The 18,060-nt window shown below is 53.5% G+C and overlaps 5 protein-coding genes across 5 annotated transcripts; 4 read left to right on the top strand and 1 right to left on the bottom strand.

Annotated features, from left to right (window-relative positions):
- Positions 1-1,988: 1,988 nt before the first annotated feature.
- On the top strand, positions 1,989-2,669 carry MYCTH_2130416 (uncharacterized protein; the record flags this gene model as incomplete). The annotated part of the gene is made up of 1 exon (XM_003666463.1): positions 1,989-2,669. The coding sequence occupies one exon, from the start codon at positions 1,989-1,991 to the stop codon at positions 2,667-2,669; it is 681 nt and encodes a 226-aa protein (XP_003666511.1).
- A 946-nt stretch (positions 2,670-3,615) lies between these two features.
- MYCTH_2311261 (uncharacterized protein) lies at positions 3,616-6,203 on the bottom strand. The gene is made up of 3 exons (XM_003666462.1): positions 5,335-6,203; positions 4,616-5,218; positions 3,616-4,524 (listed from the first exon to the last, which is right to left on the bottom strand). Exons 1-3 carry the CDS (start codon positions 5,864-5,866, stop codon positions 3,752-3,754), a joined length of 1,908 nt encoding a protein of 635 aa, XP_003666510.1. The 5' UTR covers positions 5,867-6,203; the 3' UTR covers positions 3,616-3,751.
- Positions 6,204-7,401: 1,198 nt separating this feature from the next.
- MYCTH_2311259 (uncharacterized protein) lies at positions 7,402-9,855 on the top strand. The gene is made up of 3 exons (XM_003666461.1): positions 7,402-8,108; positions 8,197-9,340; positions 9,433-9,855. The coding sequence occupies exons 1-3, from the start codon at positions 7,794-7,796 to the stop codon at positions 9,729-9,731; spliced, it is 1,758 nt and encodes a 585-aa protein (XP_003666509.1). The 5' UTR covers positions 7,402-7,793; the 3' UTR covers positions 9,732-9,855.
- Positions 9,856-10,558: 703 nt separating this feature from the next.
- Positions 10,559-12,856, top strand: MYCTH_2311258 (GMC oxidoreductase-like protein). Its single transcript, XM_003666460.1, has 2 exons — positions 10,559-11,127; positions 11,210-12,856. The coding sequence occupies exons 1-2, from the start codon at positions 10,625-10,627 to the stop codon at positions 12,687-12,689; spliced, it is 1,983 nt and encodes a 660-aa protein (XP_003666508.1). The 5' UTR covers positions 10,559-10,624; the 3' UTR covers positions 12,690-12,856.
- A 1,995-nt stretch (positions 12,857-14,851) lies between these two features.
- Positions 14,852-16,639, top strand: MYCTH_97137 (glycoside hydrolase family 7 protein; the record flags this gene model as incomplete). Its single annotated transcript, XM_003666459.1, has 6 exons — positions 14,852-15,418; positions 15,506-15,642; positions 15,718-15,930; positions 16,027-16,273; positions 16,383-16,513; positions 16,582-16,639. 6 exons carry the CDS (start codon positions 14,852-14,854, stop codon positions 16,637-16,639), a joined length of 1,353 nt encoding a protein of 450 aa, XP_003666507.1.
- Positions 16,640-18,060: the final 1,421 nt, after the last annotated feature.

The following is an 18,060-nucleotide window of genomic DNA, read 5'->3' as shown; positions in this document are numbered from 1 at the left end:
ATTACTCGAATCCTAGAGAGTCGCAACACCACTCCCTTCTGTAAGCGCACCCGACACTTGTATATCTGTTCCTGGAGACGCTGGCCAATGGAGGAGGGGGGGCCCATGTTGCAGTGGCCGACTTGTTTCTTTGCTCTTCTGGGAGACGGGACTGCCGAGACTTGGCATGCTTGAAAAAGCTTGGCTCGATTTACGGTGGCCGCGCCTCGGATGAATTCGTCATGGCAGTGAAGGCCACGGGAGCTCTAAGCCACCCAAGTGCGCGACTCCATGGTCAGTACAGCGGAGGACGGCAAAACAACCACGGTACAAGAGGCATCATCGCGTTGGGCATGAGACTAATTATGATAGCGAAATCAATGCAAGGCTGCAGGCCTGTGGCCGAAGCTGTAAGTCTGCATGTCACCGTCATTAATTGAAGCGAAGCTTCAATTTCCGAGTCTCTGAGTTGTGTATACACATTGAAGAGCGAAGGAGCTTCGCTACTACATAAACGGCTCATTAATTAATCCTCCAGATTAATCTGTGCACACATTGGATGCTACACTCTTGGCATCCCGCGGTGCTCTTTCCCTCTCTACTTTAATTATCACAATCGAGGGTGCATTTGAAGCGAAGCTTCATGCCTACTGTGGGCCTCGATTAGAGGTGCGCGAAGCGTACACCACAGTCAGGGTATCTTATTACATATCTGCCTTGTGTTTGTACTCCAAGAGAGTTGGACCAGATGTTTCCTCAGCCAAATTTGTATGTACATACAGTCGAACTGTCCGATCGTGGCCAGGGATCTGGGACACGCCACCAAGAAGCAACATACGGACAGCCGCACTCGATCCCGCGTCCAGATGACCAGCGCAATGGACTCCCTGCCGACGTTTTGGGTTCACTCTCTCACCGGCCAACACTTCGACACCCAACTTCCGGAGCGCGACCGTGACGCTCTTTTGAAGCTTCGCCCCAGAGCAATAGAACACAACCTGCTTTGAGTGTACCAGAGCGAGCCAACTTGCCTGGTAGCGGCTCTTGGAGGCGGTGCTAATATCTCCACTATGTCAGCAGCAATCTCGCCGGAGATGACAAGCCGGGTGGCAGCGTTGATGCGAACAGCGAAGTACCTAATTGGCAAAGCAGCGCCTAATTACCATTCGCCTCGGGACAGCTAGTTTGGGAAAGGTGCCTTTAATTACGTACAGGTAGCGCAGAGAGCTTGGTCAACAAAGCACGATGTAATAATCACCAAGTCTAGGATGGAGACGAAGACAGGACATCTATGAGCGAGCCGCCGGGCAATCAACTGAGAGAAGACAATCGCCTCTTGGAGACGCTCAAGGACAGACACATTTTGAAATCGCAGTGTGTTGCTTGCCAGCTGAAAAACGAGATGAGATTCAAGTGTGTGCGGCATATTGAGCCCCAGACTTCTCAAGACTTGAATAGTAATGTATATCCACAAATCAAGGTTGGAGTGGCTTCCAGTCTTTATCATGAGAAGCAGTTGAGCCGGTCGACGCTTCGCCGCTGACTGAGGAGCAAGTTCAGGGCATGGAGACCCAACCTGGGAGTCGATTGGAGGATCAAGGAGAAAGATAGCTACTTGTGCTGTAAAGGTCCACTAATTAATGAATACTAATATTGCGTCTTTTTTGACTAGGCAAGAGGAGGCTTCTGGCTGTGTCCGTCGTCTCTTTTTTGCTTGGAAGCTACTCAGCTTCTAACTCCATTTGCTACTAATAAACTGTCTGACCGGCACCAGGATCAGTCACATGGAATGCCAAGACTGGAATTTCTCATTGATACCTCGGTTTAGTTAGACAGACCATGGACACTAATTGTTTAATTACTACTCGCTCCGTACCTCTAGTGATTTCTCTAATACTGCGCAAGCTTGAAAGTTTCTCCTTTCACCGTGGGCTTTCCCCAATACACACGAAACTAGCAGCGCCGCGCCTCCTCCACCACCTTCCTTTCATATTGAACACCCATCAACGATGTCCTCCTCGCGCGTCTTGTCCACAGCGAACCCCGCCCTGTTGACCGGGTCGGTTGGCGCCGCCGTACTTTACCTGGCAATGGCCCGCTCGCGGCCCAGCCGACGGCGAATGATTGTTAAGACGGCTTCCACCGCACTCCTCTCCGCCATGGCCGCCGTGCAGGGCGGACCGCTCCTCCTAGTCGCTGCGCTGGCTTTGGGATCCCTCGGCGACGCCTTTCTCGCCTGGGACGACGACGCGTCCTTCCTGCTGGGTCTCGCGAGTTTCCTGGTGGCTCACCTCTTGTACATTGTTGTCTTCTTCCAAAACAACACCAACATCACGGAAGGACCCTGGGCTCTGTTACGGAGCTGGCGTGCCCCGGCGGCAGGGTCCTTGATCCTGCTCGTCTCCGTCATGATCACCATCTTGGTCCCGCGGATCGATCAGGGACTACGGCCGCCTGTCGTTCTGTATTCCTTGACCATCTTGGTCATGGCTCTCACGGCGCTCACCGTGGACAGCAGCCGGGTCGTTGCCGGCAGCCTCATGTTCTCAGGATCGGACGCGATCCTCGCGGCTGATCGGTTTTTGGTCTCCCCGGCCTCCTCGCATCGCGCTTGGATGCAGCCCGCTGTCTGGGTTCTCTACTATTTCGGTCAGCTGCAGATAGCTCTGGGACTATTGCCCCTCCCATGACGAGGTGGCGTGAATATTGTCTGGTTTGAGGCCACCACCCCTAAGAAACCTAGAGAATAGGCAACTCTTTGGTGTTCAATCTAATGGTGAAATGGTAATTCGATAATAATCATCACGTAGTCGGGTGCACTTATAATTAATAGACGTGGAGCCGATGGCCAAGGGACATGGAATACGTAACTACGCGCGTGGAAGTGATGTTACCCTCCGTGACAACTGATTATTAATGATCGTCTAAAGGAATCATCAGGCTTGTCGGGCCTTGGTCTACCGTGTTCTAGCCAGGCAGGCCCTGGTTTCAAGACCTTTTGTTTGGCTAGTTATCAGGTCCATTGTATTAGCATTGTCCTTCGCATGAAGAATCTTTACAAATCTACAATGACTCGAATCAGGTTCGTTGAGGACGCCAAAACCGGTAGAGGGTCATGGAAACCCCCCCCCGCAGGCTACTCAGCTCAAGCTCCAAGGCGGACATTGGTTCTTATGCCTTCGAGGAGCGACTGACAGCGTCTTGTATTAATAGTTGGATCTGGCACAATGAGTTCTTAGCAACACCGAGCTTACTATTATTGTCAATATGACGATTTCGTCTCTGCTTGAGCCCTCTTTCTCTTGACCGAATACGGAGAGAAAACACCTCAGCAAATGTTGCTCGTGACCTTCAGGCATAAATATAGCATAATTATTTAGAATTATACTGACATGTTTTGGCACAGAGTCGGCAGTGCCAGTAGATATGGTGCTTGTGTTTTTGACACAAATCATGATCCATCGGCAAACCAATAATAATACCGGGAAGAGGTTCAGATCAACTATAAAATACGTGTCTGAACCCGAAGTGGCGGGAACTATTCGATAGATTATGAAATACCTGGTATTAGTATGCAACATCCCTATTGCCCTTCATTCTGTATATCAATCATAAATCATGCCAAGAATCAAAGAAGAGGAAGGCGTATAAAATGACATAGAAATAGAGATTCTTGGAAATGGAGATTCTTGGAAATGGAGATTCTCTATTATATTAATACATCTAATGGACGCCGTGTTCTCGTGTTTAGAACCTGTCGTCAACCCGCAGGCTACCAGGAGCCTGGGGGCGCTCCTTGAGCTCTCGAGCGGTCGTGACGGAGCTGGTCCTCGCTATCCGCACCAGTGATACTCTGGGACGCTTCCGGCCCGTGGCTGCATGCTCCGTTTTCATTGCTCTTTCGATTCTTGTCCGTCCGCGTCGCAATTCTCAGATGAGCTGTTAACGAAGACCTTCCAGGCTTTGCGGCACCATCCATGCTTTCTCTTTTTGCTCCCTCTTTTACTGCCTCTTTCTCCTTCTTTTTCCTCATCTTCTTCATTACCTCACCGGTTAGATCCTGCTTTAGTAACCTCTCGAGGACATCTCGCTTGCGTGTCCGACGATCGCCGATCGTGATGAGGGTTCCAGCGACAATGTTGGTCGCGATAGAGCAGCACAAGATGGTGGTGGTGACTGCGGCCGAAAGACGATGGGCCGAGACGGCCCACGTGCAGATGCCGAGGGAGATTTGCAAGCAACTGTGTAGGTCGAGGAGAAGTACGACGGCGATTAGAAACCTCAGGGGAAAGGCGTGGTGTGTTTCAGTCTCGTGTGGCTTGTAGAACGTGTGCGACTTCGCGAGCTTAGTTTGGTGGTGCACTAGCCGAGACTGCTCCTTCTCCGACAGCACGGGAAAGAACTCGTCTTTTTTCTTGTATCCTTGCTGAGGTTGATCCTCGAGGTCACGATCAGACTGTTCGTTGCTACTGGCCGTCGGCAGATCATTGCTGTCTTGCAACTCAGGGAGTAGAAGCTTCTTGCGCAGCTTCCATGTCTTTCGGTCTGGGTTACAGAGAGGGGGAAAGCTCTATTATCAGCGGCTTTGTTCTTGATTTCTGAGGGTAAAACATGTGAACAAGGCAAGGGAACTTACGGTAATGGGCCACGAATATCATGTGGTACGTGTTGATGGCACGAAAGGGAGCGAGCCCGTCGCCGACGATACCGAACAGGGCGACAAGGGTATAGTCGATAACTTGGATGGCAAAATACTGACGATGGCCGACATAGATCCACCCGATCAAGAAAAGCACCCAGGCGAGGCCGAAGAGGGTTATCAGCGTAGCATAGAGCGTGACGAGGAAGCCCAGGGGTCTCCTAATATATTTTCCAAACGCCTTGAGCCTCTGTTTTATCTTGGACCGCCGGGAGTGTAGCATGTGCCGGACGTAGTTATTCAAGGCTTTGATGTCTTCTTCTGGCCAGCCCTCTAAGGAGGCGTCGTTGGGAAGGATGGCGTACTGAGGCTGGCTCAGCACCGACGCGAGGTTGGGTGAGCGAGGCTCCGAGGTTGACTGCCCTGCCGCGGTGGACTCTGCGGCCCTCATGTCCTCTTCCGGCCCGAGAAACGCGCCGGGCGTTTGAGGGAACTGAGTTAATTCGTATGTCGGTCTGCGGTTTACCCATCTTCCAAGGGAGGGAACGAAGAGAGAATTTTGGATGTTGGTGATGGACGAAAGAGTGGCAACCTCGGGATCTAAAGTCGGCCCGTTAATTAGTGCATTGCTCGAGAAAAATAACGAAACAAGGAAAACAAAGCCTCTTAAGACAGCACGGCCAGAGAGACAAGTTGTGGTGGGAAAGCTGACCTACCAACAACGTCTAGGAAGTCGACAATTTTCGAGTCATAACAGTCGCTATCCAACGCCTGGCCCTGGGGCAGCGGTGGCCTTGCTGGCAAATTTACCGACGCGGACCTGCGGTTTCGAGCCCGAGGTGGCGGGGCTTCCGCCACTGTTGGTAACGCACCCAATGCTGTTGCCGCGGGTATCGCGGGTCGCTGGGGTTCCGAACTCGACCTGCGGCGTCCTCGGAGTGATTCTTGCCCGACGGACCCGGCTGGGTCGGCTTGCGAGGGCAGTGCCGGGCCCCTCAGTCTGCGAAGGCGGATGGCCGACTGGTGACGGCTTAGCGGAAGGAAGGGCGCGTCCTCGACGACGGCCCGCGAGGGAGGCTGCTCGGTCGCCGGGGTTCTGGGGACGGCGTCCTCCGGGGGAAGTCCCGCCGGCGAGGCGCCGGAAGTCTCTGCGTCATTAGGCCCAAAATAGCCGTTTTCTTCCTCGATACTAATGCTCTTTCGTGTGATGTCGGTATCTTCGTCGACGTCTGGAAATTTCTCCGTCATCGTCACGGCACGGGCGAAACTCAGCTGGGGGGGGCGAGGAGCGGGTTCCTGGCGCTCGTCTTCGACCCATGATACGAATGCTGCTGAGCCTCAGCAGAACATATCGTGGTTTAGGCAAGTCGAAATCGGTGCCTTGTAGCGGGCATGCCAAGGCATGGCGAAGTTGGTTCCTGCTTACTTCGGCGGGCGACTTACTCAGCTCACCCTGTGACGTCATTTTCCTCTGGCTCTTTTTGGAGCAAACTCGGGCGCCGTCATCTCTTTTCCTCTGCGAAATGGTTTCAACGGGCTGCGCGACGCTGCATTCTGCCGTGCAGAGATGAGCACTCGACGAGATAGAAACAACAGAGCCAGTAGTTTGTGTTCTTTGCATTGACAGCTAAATAAACTACTAGTACGCAAAAGATACGAACGCAAGGGTTAAACTGGCTGCGCAAAATCAGCAAAAAGCGAGTTGGCACTGTTCCTTATCTGCATCGGCTACACACGGGTATTGATTCATCAGGTAAGCTCGTTTGTATGTGCATCAACTTACTACCGCATTGAACAATGGTAGGCGTTCCAGGTTGCGCATACGGGAATATTGCACATGGATGCTTTCCGTCGGGCAATAACCCTGCGACAGGAAACCAGATCGTTATATGTACCTCCGTATAGAGCATGTCTCTCAAGATAGATATGGTAGCATACCGTCAAATGTCAACAGAGTTTGTAGGGATTAATACAATTGGCACATAATGCCCAAGGTGACTGGTAAGTCCAGCACATCATATCTGTCAGAATGAATACCTACGGCCTACTTAGGTGCAATTACTAGAAGCAGCAATTGCGGCGTCGCTTTTGCAGTTTCGCAGTTATGAGCCCGGTTGCCGTAGCGGTCTGAGCACCGCAATTCCTCGGCGCACATAAGCCAGGATTGCACGAGAGAGGCCCCAGGTTCGAATCAGACTCCGAGACCAAGATTGAGCACTTTAGGAATACTAAGCCAGGGGTATATCCTAAAAAGGTAGAGTGCTAAGTGGGTACGTCCTAAGAAGGAGTGCTAGGCAGGGGGCACGTCCAAGGGAGTACATTGGGTCGAAAAAGGAGTACTATTGAGGCAGATCGAGTCAAGCCTCTTTCCTCGATCTGGGGGGTGTGTCAGAATGAATACCTACGGCCTACTTAGGTGCAATTGCTAGAAGCAGCAATTGCGGCGTCGCTTTTGCAGTTTCGCAATATCAGATTTAAGGAAAAGGATGTTGCGCTAAAGTTTGTGACCAGAGGGAGCAGCACTGGTGCGGTGTGCATGCCGTACCGACCAGATCATACCTGGTGACCCAGAACGGAGATCCCTCTGTGCATTCTGCGTTGGTGGTGTCTTGTGACTTAGTGCTTCCATTATCTAAACGCTTAACACCGACTCCTTGATTACATACCAGCCTAATAAGAGCTGCTCCTGATAGTATAGAGTTCTTTCAGTTTATCAGGGGCAGCTGAGCTTATAACTTGTAGTTTACTCGAACAGTAGTTGCTCTGGCTCTGTTGACTAATGAGTAATTAGAAACATAGTGACAAGTTATCGACAAGCGAAACATGGATAGGGCGTCTAAAAAGCAATAGTGAGGGGTGTATGTAACAACTAACTAGCGTGAATCATTCTGATATGAACTCGTTCATCCACACTAAGAGCAGCAAAATAGGTTGGTTATTTCTCGGCCACTCGCTAGAAAAATCCCCCTAGAATATAAACAAACGTAAATCCACCTATGTACCATTTTTTGTTCGTTCTGTGACTTGAGTTGTTCTCAAAGTGAATCCTGTTTATCGCCAACACACCTCGTCTCGGAGCTTCCTTCCCTCGCTGGGCAACCGCTTCCCTTTGTTGCTAATTACACAAAGCTCAACCAGGGCACTAAACCCACGTTGTCACGCTGGTTGGGCTGCGATGGGCACTGAACTAGGCCGTCCGACGGGTGCCAGAACCACTGCAACCGGCGGACCTCTGGTCGCTGAGAATGAACATTCTAATAGTTCGACACCTGCCGAAACCCTTGATTTAATAGCCCCGCCGTCGACGTCCGACGAAAAGGAGAACGGCAACTTCGCTAGCGATGAGCTTTCGCCGCCCGATGCAGCCGCAGCAGCCGAGGACGAGAAGCAGGCGGCCAAGGCCGAAACGACCGAATATCCCACCGGTTTCAGGCTTGTATCCATCATTCTCGCGCTCATTATGGGCATCTTCCTTGCATCTCTGGATATGGTTAGTCGCTGCGCGGATTGGTACGGCGATGCGAGGCATGTCTCTACTGACACTGACCACTGACCGTGATCTCCGCACTATTTCTCAGACCATTGTCGCGACCGCGATACCCAAGATCACCGATGAGTTCCACGGCCTAGACAAAGTGTCGTGGTACAGTGCTGCCTTCTTGATGACCGACGGGGGCTTCCAGTCGTGCTGGGGCAAAGCATATCGCTACTTTCCGCTAAAGTCCACCTTCCTGGCGGCCATCGCCGTCTTTGAGCTCGGCAGTCTCATCTGCGCCGTTTCCCCAAACTCTACCGCCTTCATCGTGGGGCGTGCTGTCAACGGCCTCGGAGCGGCAGGGATCGGCACCGGAGCCTACACCATCGTCGCCTTTGTCGCCGAGCCTGCCAAGCGCGCCACCTACACGGGATTTGTGGGCATGTCTTTTGGCGTTGCCTGCGTCGTAGGGCCGCTCATTGGCGGGGTCTTTGCCGACAAGGTCACTTGGCGCTGGTGCTTCTGGATCAACCTCCCCATCGGCGGCCTGTCCGCCCTCATAATAGTCTGCTTCTTTCGGACCCCTAGCGCCGCGCAGCCCGTCGCCGCTCCGTGGAGGGAGAAACTTCTCCAGATGGATCCCGTTGGCGTGGTCCTGGTAATGGGTGCCATCGTCGCCTTCATGCTCTCCCTTCAATACGGCGGCCAGACTGCGCCGTGGAACAGCAGCGTGGTTATCGGCCTGCTCGTGGGCTTCGTGCTAATAACAGTAGCTTTCATCCTCTGGGAGCACTTCCAGGGCGAGCGAGCCGTCATCGTTCCCCGCTTGCTCAGACAGCGAGCCATCTGTATCAGTTGTCTGTTCGCCTGCATCTTCGTCGGGTCCTACTACCTCGTCATCTACTACATCCCAATTTACTTCCAGAGTATTGGCAACGCCAGACCCACCATGTCGGGCGTCTACAATCTCCCCCTCATCATCGCCACGACGATCTGTATGATCACGTCCGGCATGCTCATCAGCGCCACTGGCCTTGCTGTTCCTATCGAAGTCGGCGGTGCCGTGCTTGCCGTCATCGCGGCGGGGCTTCTCTACACTCTGGACATTGACACCGGCGTAGGCAAGTGGGTTGGATACCAGCTACTTGCCGGCATCGGTTGGGGCCTTGCGTTCCAGATTCCCATCATTGCCGGACAAGCGAGTGCGCAGCCCGAGGACATCTCATCGGTGACTGCCATGGTCCTCTGTGAGTCATTGCTTCAATCCTCTCATTCGCCCTTCCTTGTCTATATATTTTCTGACCGTGGAGGGGCTTCGGCGGCCTATCTCGATAAACAGTCTTCCAGTGTATCGGCGGTTCCGCCTTCGTGACAGCTGCCCAGGCTGCCTTTGTCAATCGCTTGGTTCACACCTTGCCGATTACCGCGCCGGATGTTGACCCAGCCAAAGTCGTCGCTACAGGAGCTACCATGATACGGATGGTCTTCTCTGACAATCAAGTGCCCGGCATCGTGATTGCATACATGGCAGGCATCAAGGCTGCACTCGCCATCTCGATTGGCGGTGCTGGTCTTGGCCTTGTCATTTGCCTCTTTAGCAAATGGACAAGGCTTAATTTCGCCGCTGTAGCTGTTTAAGGGTCTCGCAGGACGAGACCATTTTCTGCTTTCACGGGCATCCTGAACAGGATAGTCCACGATGGGAATAACTCTTCCATTCACATGTGCTTATAATTACAATAATTAAGTCACAGCCTGTAAGAAGCCCTCCAAAACAACCTATTCTGCCTTTACATAACTAAATTATAGAAACACCGATGAGGGATCACATTCCCTTGCTTGTGCCGACGAAAATAGTATTTAAGATTTGTACTCTTCGGCTAATTATCAGGTCTATAGCTTTTGTAATACTGGTTACGGTCTTCCCGATTGTTTGACTGGACAGAGCGTATGGCTTGTGGCCACATCAGATGTGGAATGGTTAATATCATGTTCCTCAAGTAGAATACCTCGGTTAATAGGCAATAAAGGGTTAGATGTAAGACACCTAGTTATAGATGAGCAATTGTATTCTGTAGGTAGCTATCGAGACAAGTGTAAGTGCCGGGCGCCTTATGGCGTCGTGGGCATGGGAATGAGGTGCATTGTGGCTTGCCAACTGCAGAGCACCCATGGAACGTTTACCCAATACCTTGTCTTCTCGGAAGCGTTGCCGTAGCGGGGCTGCGACGGATTGTTCAACGTGCAGCCGCGAACCATGCAACAGCGGCTTCGAGAACTCGAGATGGAATAGTCCGGAAACTGAATCCTGGTTCAACGCAGCATCGCAGCTTTGGCAAAGTCGTACGCTACCAGGGGTTGCTCAATAGTCCCTTGAAATACGGGATTAGTCAAGTTGCGTAGAAATACGAACGAGGCTGATAAGAGAGAGAGACTCCCAGCGAGCCTCAACAGGTAATAATATAGGCAAACTTCATGGACACCAAAGTTAAACACAGGCTGCACCTCACCGCAGTGTCCCAATTTTCAAAATGATGTTCAGGTGGCTTTTGATCGGGCTCGGGGTTCTGGCGCACAAGGGCTGTGCAGGCAGCGAGAGCGACGACAAGTATTACGATTACATCGTCGTCGGCAGTGGACCTGGAGGAGGGCCTCTCGCAAGCAACCTAGCACGGGCGGGTTATTCTGTCTTGCTGCTCGAGGCGGGGAGTGATCAAAGCAACAACACCAATTCTGAGATTGTCTCATTGTTTGGGGTTGCTTACACCGATCCCACTCTGCGCTGGGACTTCTTCGCCTTCAACTTTGCAAACGAGACGCGGAACTTGCAGCACAACCATCTGACCTGGCGCCGTCCCGATGGCTCGTTCTATGTCGGCCGGGACCCGCCCCCTAATTCGACCCTGCTGGGGATCTATTATCCTCGCGGCGGTACTCTGGGGGGAAGCTCTGCCGTCAATGCTATGTCGACGATCTACCCTAGCGAGAGTGATTGGCAAAACATTGTTGACTTGACTGGTGACACAACATGGAGGTAAGGACGAAAAAAAAAAAAAACGAAAACGGCACTTCTGTTTTCTACACTTCTTCTTCCTTGCCATTGACCAGAGTTGCAGCCCAGAACATATGCGAGAGATTTTTGAGCGCATCGAGAAGAACCATTACCTGACCCCTGGGGCTCCAGGTCACGGATTCAACGGCTACCTCGACACGATTATGAGCACCGAGACCTCCTGGGCTGGTCAGAACGATCTTCTAGCCGTCCTCGGAGCCATCTCTGGGCACCTTGGCCAGAGCCCAAGCGACATCGCCACCAATGTGCTCGCAGACCCCAACGGTCCTATTCCGGAGCGCGACCAGACCGAGGGCATTTTCGGCAGCCCACTGCACGCGGACGCAGCATGGAGACGCTTCAGTTCCCGCGACTATATCCTCGAGACCGCCAGGGCGGTGGGTCCGGATGGGCAGAAGCAGTACCAGCTCACTGTCCAGCTCGAAACGTTGGCCACCAAGGTGCTCTTCGCCGATGTAGACGACCCGCAGAAGAAGCCTAGGGCGAACGGCGTCGAGTTTCTTCAAGGGCAGAGTGTATATAGCGCAGACCCCCGCCACACAGCTTCTAACCAGGGAACCACCGGGCGTGCGTATGCGCGCAAGGAGGTGATCCTCTCCGGTGGCACTTTCAACTCGCCACAGCTGCTTAAGCTCTCTGGCATCGGGCCCGCGTCGGAGCTTGCCCAGTTCGACATCGATGTGGTTGTCGACCTCCCCGGAGTTGGCGCGAACCTGCAGGACAATTACGAGGTGCCTGTTGTGGGACACGCTGCCCGGGACTTCCAGCAGCCCGCACCCGATCCGGACGCTCCGACGTGCACTTACGGGGCGCCGGGCGACCCCTGCGTAGAACTCTGGAAGCAGGGACGAGGGCCCTACACGGTAGGACCTCCCTTGGACAGCATCTTCCGCAAGAGCGCTCATGCTGCCTACGACGAGCGCGACTTTTTCTTGGTTGGCGGTACCTTTGCTCTGCGCGGGTTTTGGCCGCCCACTGACTCGGTACCGGCCGACCCCCCAAACACGTTTGGGCTGTCAACGGTCAAGATCAACCCGCAGAGCCGATCGGGCACCGTCTTGTTGAGGAGCGCCGACCCCCGAGACACACCCGAGATCAACTTCCACCTGTTCGAAGAGGACAACGCAGGCACTGAACTCGATCTGAACGCCGAGCTTGACACGGTCAAGTGGGCACGCCGTGCATTTGCTGACGTTCCTGCTCCGCTGGGGCCCATTATCCCGGTTGAACCGCCCTGCCCGGGAACGCCGGCTGCGGACGGCACTTGCGACGACGAGGCCGACCGGGAGTGGATCAAGAATCAGATCTTTGGACACCATCCCACAAGCACATGTGCTATCGGCGCCGACAGCGACCCCCTGGCCGTACTGGACTCTAAGTTTAGAGTCCGTGGCGTCCGAGGTCTTCGAGTCGTCGATGCGAGCGCGTTCCCTCGCGTTCCCGGTCCGTTCCCTGTTCTCCCGATATTTATGCTCAGTGAGAAGGCAACTGAGAGCGTTTTGGAGGACGCGGAAGAATGGTGACCAATAGCAGAGTGCGGAGAAGTCTGAGAGAGACTCTGGCAGCAGAGTCCCTTGCACTTTAATTACTTGATACTCCATATACCGTTTCGGCCACTCAGATTCTAGGGGCAGGGCGGGAGCAGAGGCGAAGATTGGGTTGTAGAATATGAGGAGCTAGGGTTGTTAAACGCAAAGAACTTGTTGTTCTTGTTCTTATTCTTCTCTTTTGGGAAAAAGGGGTTTCCGAAAGCGGCGCTATACGGAGTCAGAGGCTCCTTTCCTTGCTTTGGATGGCCCTTGTTCACTGTTCTTGTTTCCCATCTGTCAATTGCGACATTGCCGGCAACCTAGGTCCTAATAATTAGGTAGACATTTCGGTAGAGGTTTTTTAATTATGCTTCGGTAATAGAGAAATCGTTGTCCACGTCTCGCAACCTTGCGAAACTTCGCCACATTGAAGATAGCATTGTCTAAGTTGATTTTAACCCTTTCCAGAGACGATATAATAGTGCAAGTTCCTTTGATCGGAATCATCGACATTTGGGTTTTCCCTTATATCAAGTATTCGGCTCACGAAACCGGGCCCCGAGCAGGTTGAACCGCGGAAACCTCGACCGAGTCAAACTCGCGTCCATGTTTGTCATGGAATCAGGCTCCGAATCCCGTCAGATCAGTCAGTTCTGGTGGCTATGAACGCGGGAGTTAGTTCTTTCAAATCCTCACGGATAAGTAATCATAGGAGCTGAGGGAGACCGGTTGAGTCACGCCTGGAAGGTTGATCAACAGGAGGGAGAGATCTGAGATTGAACTACACCCATCGATTTATCGACGCATAATCAAGTTTAATAAAAACCAAACAGCGTGTTTGATGCTACCACCGAATGCGAGATCCGGGCTAGCCCGCGGAAGGATGATGGCCACAGATCTAGCGTCGTGTATGATTATTACCTATGCATCTATCTTCGTATCTGCCTCGGGTTGGCAACACCTGACCGAGAGGCGACCCGACAACCTGACGCTTGGCAAAAGACATTTCGGTTGACAGCTGGAGAACTCCAGCGAGGAAGTCGCCCAGAGATGCGGATGAGAAGACAACGCCGAGACGTGCCGGCGTTGGCTCTCCACGAATCGGAGCCGACTCTTCCGTTTGGTTAATCTCTGGGATAAATTCCAGCGGCGTCACGTTTCATGAGGAGGCGCGGACAGCCATCCCAGCCCGGCCATGGAAGAGAACAATTGTTGGGGGTGGCGACCGAGCCAAAAAGGGGGGGGGGGGAGCGGGAGGGGAAGAAGGGGTGTCAGAGCACCGGAAAACGCATCTGGGGCCGTGCCAACAAACACCACACCCCGTGTCCCGGGAGCAGGACATCCAGGATGCAACCCAGGAGGGGATGCCAAGAAGCATCTACGGCACCATCTGCCGGCGCCTCGCCCGTTAGAGTCTCAGCACCCGCCAATGGGGCCGTGCTGGGCCCTGCCCGGCATTGCTAGGGCAGCGGCATCAACAACATTGCTCGGGGAGGGGCCCGATTTTATTGATTAGCAACAAACAATTAAATTACCCTTCCCTTCCAACAGAGTTTCTCCTCCACGCGGCGGCGGGACCGCTTGTGGACGGCGGTACAACCGCGGGGCTCCAGTCTCCGTGCTGGGCGTGCAGATCACGACCCGGAAGAGAAATGATCGCGGTCTGACGCCGGGTACGGAGTACTGAGCCGCCAACCACAGCCGATGGACCGTGATATCTCAATGCGTTCAAGCAACACAGCGACACCCTGGACGAGTCTCTCCTCCCCTACCACCCCCTCCCCCCCTGCCCTGGCCGCGAACGGGGCGCGTACCCCAGATTTCTACTGACGCCCCAATCTATTCCCGCTGGCGTCGCCCAGTCTGGGGCGGTCCGGCCAAGACTCTCGGTGCACGATACCGCGACGAAATCGGATTAACCGTTGGCTGATCAATTCCAAGTCAAGGGACAAGTGGTATGGAAAGTCGGCTCAGTTTTCCACTGCCCCCGACAGGCAGGTTCCGGATCTGGACAGCAGTCTTCCGAATCTTTGGCAGAGACTCATGATAATATAAAAAGGCAAATGAGGCGGCGCCTTGGACAGGTGCATTCTCCCACCGCTCAACCAGCCTCCAATTCCTCAGAAGTCTGTTGCTCTCTCGCAGTCGCAGTCAAGATGAAGCAGTACCTCCAGTACCTCGCGGCGACCCTGCCCCTGGTGGGCCTGGCCACGGCCCAGCAGGCGGGTAACCTGCAGACCGAGACTCACCCCAGGCTCACTTGGTCCAAGTGCACGGCCCCGGGATCCTGCCAACAGGTCAACGGCGAGGTCGTCATCGACTCCAACTGGCGCTGGGTGCACGACGAGAACGCGCAGAACTGCTACGACGGCAACCAGTGGACCAACGCTTGCAGCTCTGCCACCGACTGCGCCGAGAATTGCGCGCTCGAGGGTGCCGACTACCAGGGCACCTATGGCGCCTCGACCAGCGGCAATGCCCTGACGCTCACCTTCGTCACTAAGCACGAGTACGGCACCAACATTGGCTCGCGCCTCTACCTCATGAACGGCGCGAACAAGTACCAGATGTTCACCCTCAAGGGCAACGAGCTGGCCTTCGACGTCGACCTCTCGGCCGTCGAGTGCGGCCTCAACAGCGCCCTCTACTTCGTGGCCATGGAGGAGGATGGCGGTGTGTCGAGCTACCCGACCAACACGGCCGGTGCTAAGTTCGGCACTGGGGTAAGTTCAACGACCCGAGACGGGTGCCCTTATTATCTGCTGCGAAAACGGACGGTCCCCTTTTGCTAACTACCCTCCTCCAAACAGTACTGCGACGCCCAATGCGCACGCGACCTCAAGTTCGTCGGCGGCAAGGGCAACATCGAGGGCTGGAAGCCGTCCACCAACGATGCCAATGCCGGTGTCGGTCCTTATGGCGGGTGCTGCGCTGAGATCGACGTCTGGTAAGTTTTGTTGCCTGGGCAGCAATGGTATATTAGCTCGAGTGGTTCCCGTCGTTGCTGACCCTCTCTTACCAGGGAGTCGAACAAGTATGCTTTCGCTTTCACCCCGCACGGTTGCGAGAACCCTAAATACCACGTCTGCGAGACCACCAACTGCGGTGGCACCTACTCCGAGGACCGCTTCGCTGGTGACTGCGATGCCAACGGCTGCGACTACAACCCCTACCGCATGGGCAACCAGGACTTCTACGGTCCCGGCTTGACGGTCGATACCAGCAAGAAGTTCACGTGAGTACACCGTGCTTGAAGCCCCCTCCCCCCCCCCCCCAAAAAAAAAAAGAAAAAAGAAGTCAAATGATTGATGCTAACCAAATCAAATAACAGCGTCGTCAGCCAGTTCGAGGAGAACAAGCTCACCCAGTTCTTCGTCCAGGACGGCAAGAAGATTGAGATCCCCGGCCCCAAGGTCGAGGGCATCGATGCGGACAGCGCCGCTATCACCCCTGAGCTGTGCAGTGCCCTGTTCAAGGCCTTCGATGACCGTGACCGCTTCTCGGAGGTTGGCGGCTTCGATGCCATCAACACGGCCCTCAGCACTCCCATGGTCCTCGTCATGTCCATCTGGGATGATGTACGTTACCTAACCCCCCCCCCCCCTTTTTTTTTCCCGCTTCTCTCCCCGCAACTGCCACTAGTTATATACGTCCCGCGTCCATGATGCTTACCTTTTCTCCTTCCAGCACTACGCCAATATGCTCTGGCTCGACTCGAGCTACCCCCCTGAGAAGGCTGGCCAGCCTGGCGGTGACCGTGGCCCGTGTCCTCAGGACTCTGGCGTCCCGGCCGACGTTGAGGCTCAGTACCCTAATGCGTGAGTCGAAACCGTAAAATGTCGGGCAAAAAAAAAGATCGCTCAAGCTAACGAAATAATATGATTAGCAAGGTCATCTGGTCCAACATCCGCTTCGGCCCCATCGGCTCGACTGTCAACGTCTAAACTGCAACCTGACCGGGCCCTTTCTCTCCACCCCCACCCCTCTCAAGTTCTCTCTGGTGGAGCCCTCGTGTCCTTCTTTTCCTAGGTTCGCGAACCTTTGAGCTTGTGTATCGTAGGGTCATTGTGTACATACACAAAAACTTAACATCTGCTACCAAGATCTTGGCGCTTTGCCAGGTCTTCTCAAACCTCGAAGCACTGAGCCTTTGTCCTCCGAGTGAAGTAGGATGACTATTTACGTTGCAAGACTACGCGGTAAAGGGGACGGAGCAGACCTGCCACAGATATTCGTTTGGTTGCTTGATTTATAGCAGAGTCCGAACGTAGACATGGCCCCTGAAGGTGCCAACCCTAGATAGCCAGAAGCCTTGTTTTACGAAAGGGTGGTCAACCAACGGTGCTCCTCGCTCAGCGAATCTACCCGCACGCAATGTATCGTAAGAATGTGAACTAAAGGGAACGACGAGGCATAGGGAAACGTCAATGTGGCTTGAATAACAGAGTTAAATACCTAATAGAAGAAATTAGCATGCCAAGATTGAGCCAGCAACACATGGTAGAATAGCCAGCAAAGGACGCTTGTTCGCTTGATCTCGAACCGTCCAACCTGATTCGAAGGAGGAGGGAAAAGTTGAAGAATACCGGCAATAATTACTCGAGGTTCCTATGCCCTGCAGAGTCTAATTAATATTAAAGGCACCACCCGCATGATTCCGCAATTATAAGCATAATAAGCTCGCGGGCCCCACACGTGCCTTCACCCTCCCATGTGTATACAATCTGTACCTCGTTATTGTCGAATCGCTATTCCGATAGCGAAGGTCTGGCACTCATCAGAAATTATCAACAATGCGCTCAATCAGCGATAATCAGCCTATCAACCGCGAAATCATACGCGCATCAACGAATTGTCCATCATGCACGTAGCTTGTCGGCAGTGCCGCATACCCTCCAGAGCTACCGTGACATCGATTGAGATTTGGCCGGGCCACCGGTAGTAAGCGATGAGTTGGTCATCATCATAGCCGGGATAGAAAGCTCGCTTTCAGCCGTCCCAGAGTCCGAGATGCAGGTAGCAAGCCTTCAAGACCAGTTATATGTGACCCGGGTAAAATACTTGGTGAGATGCAATGGGCGTAGCTTCGGGCACTTATAAGCTTTACTAGATATTATCTCAAGGTTTCTTTTTGAACTCCTCCTAGACATTTACTATAAACTACCGAGCTTCAATGCTAGACGCCCTCCTTCTGTTAAATAGTCTTTTCCTTCTAAGAGCATCTGCCTTTTTTCCCTTAGGCTTAGAGGATAGGGCCCCTCCATCTTGCTGCGACGGCCTTAGCCTTGGGGAGTAATTATTGGTATCCGCGTACCTGTTTCCCAGACAGCCGAAGTTTCGACGACAAAGTAATTATTGCGACAAT

Source organism: Thermothelomyces thermophilus, chromosome 7 (genome assembly GCF_000226095.1).
Source record: "Thermothelomyces thermophilus ATCC 42464 chromosome 7, complete sequence".
NCBI lineage: Eukaryota > Fungi > Ascomycota > Sordariomycetes > Sordariales > Chaetomiaceae > Thermothelomyces > Thermothelomyces thermophilus.
Note: the sequence above shows the minus strand (reverse complement) of the source record. Positions and strands in the feature narration are given on the sequence as shown.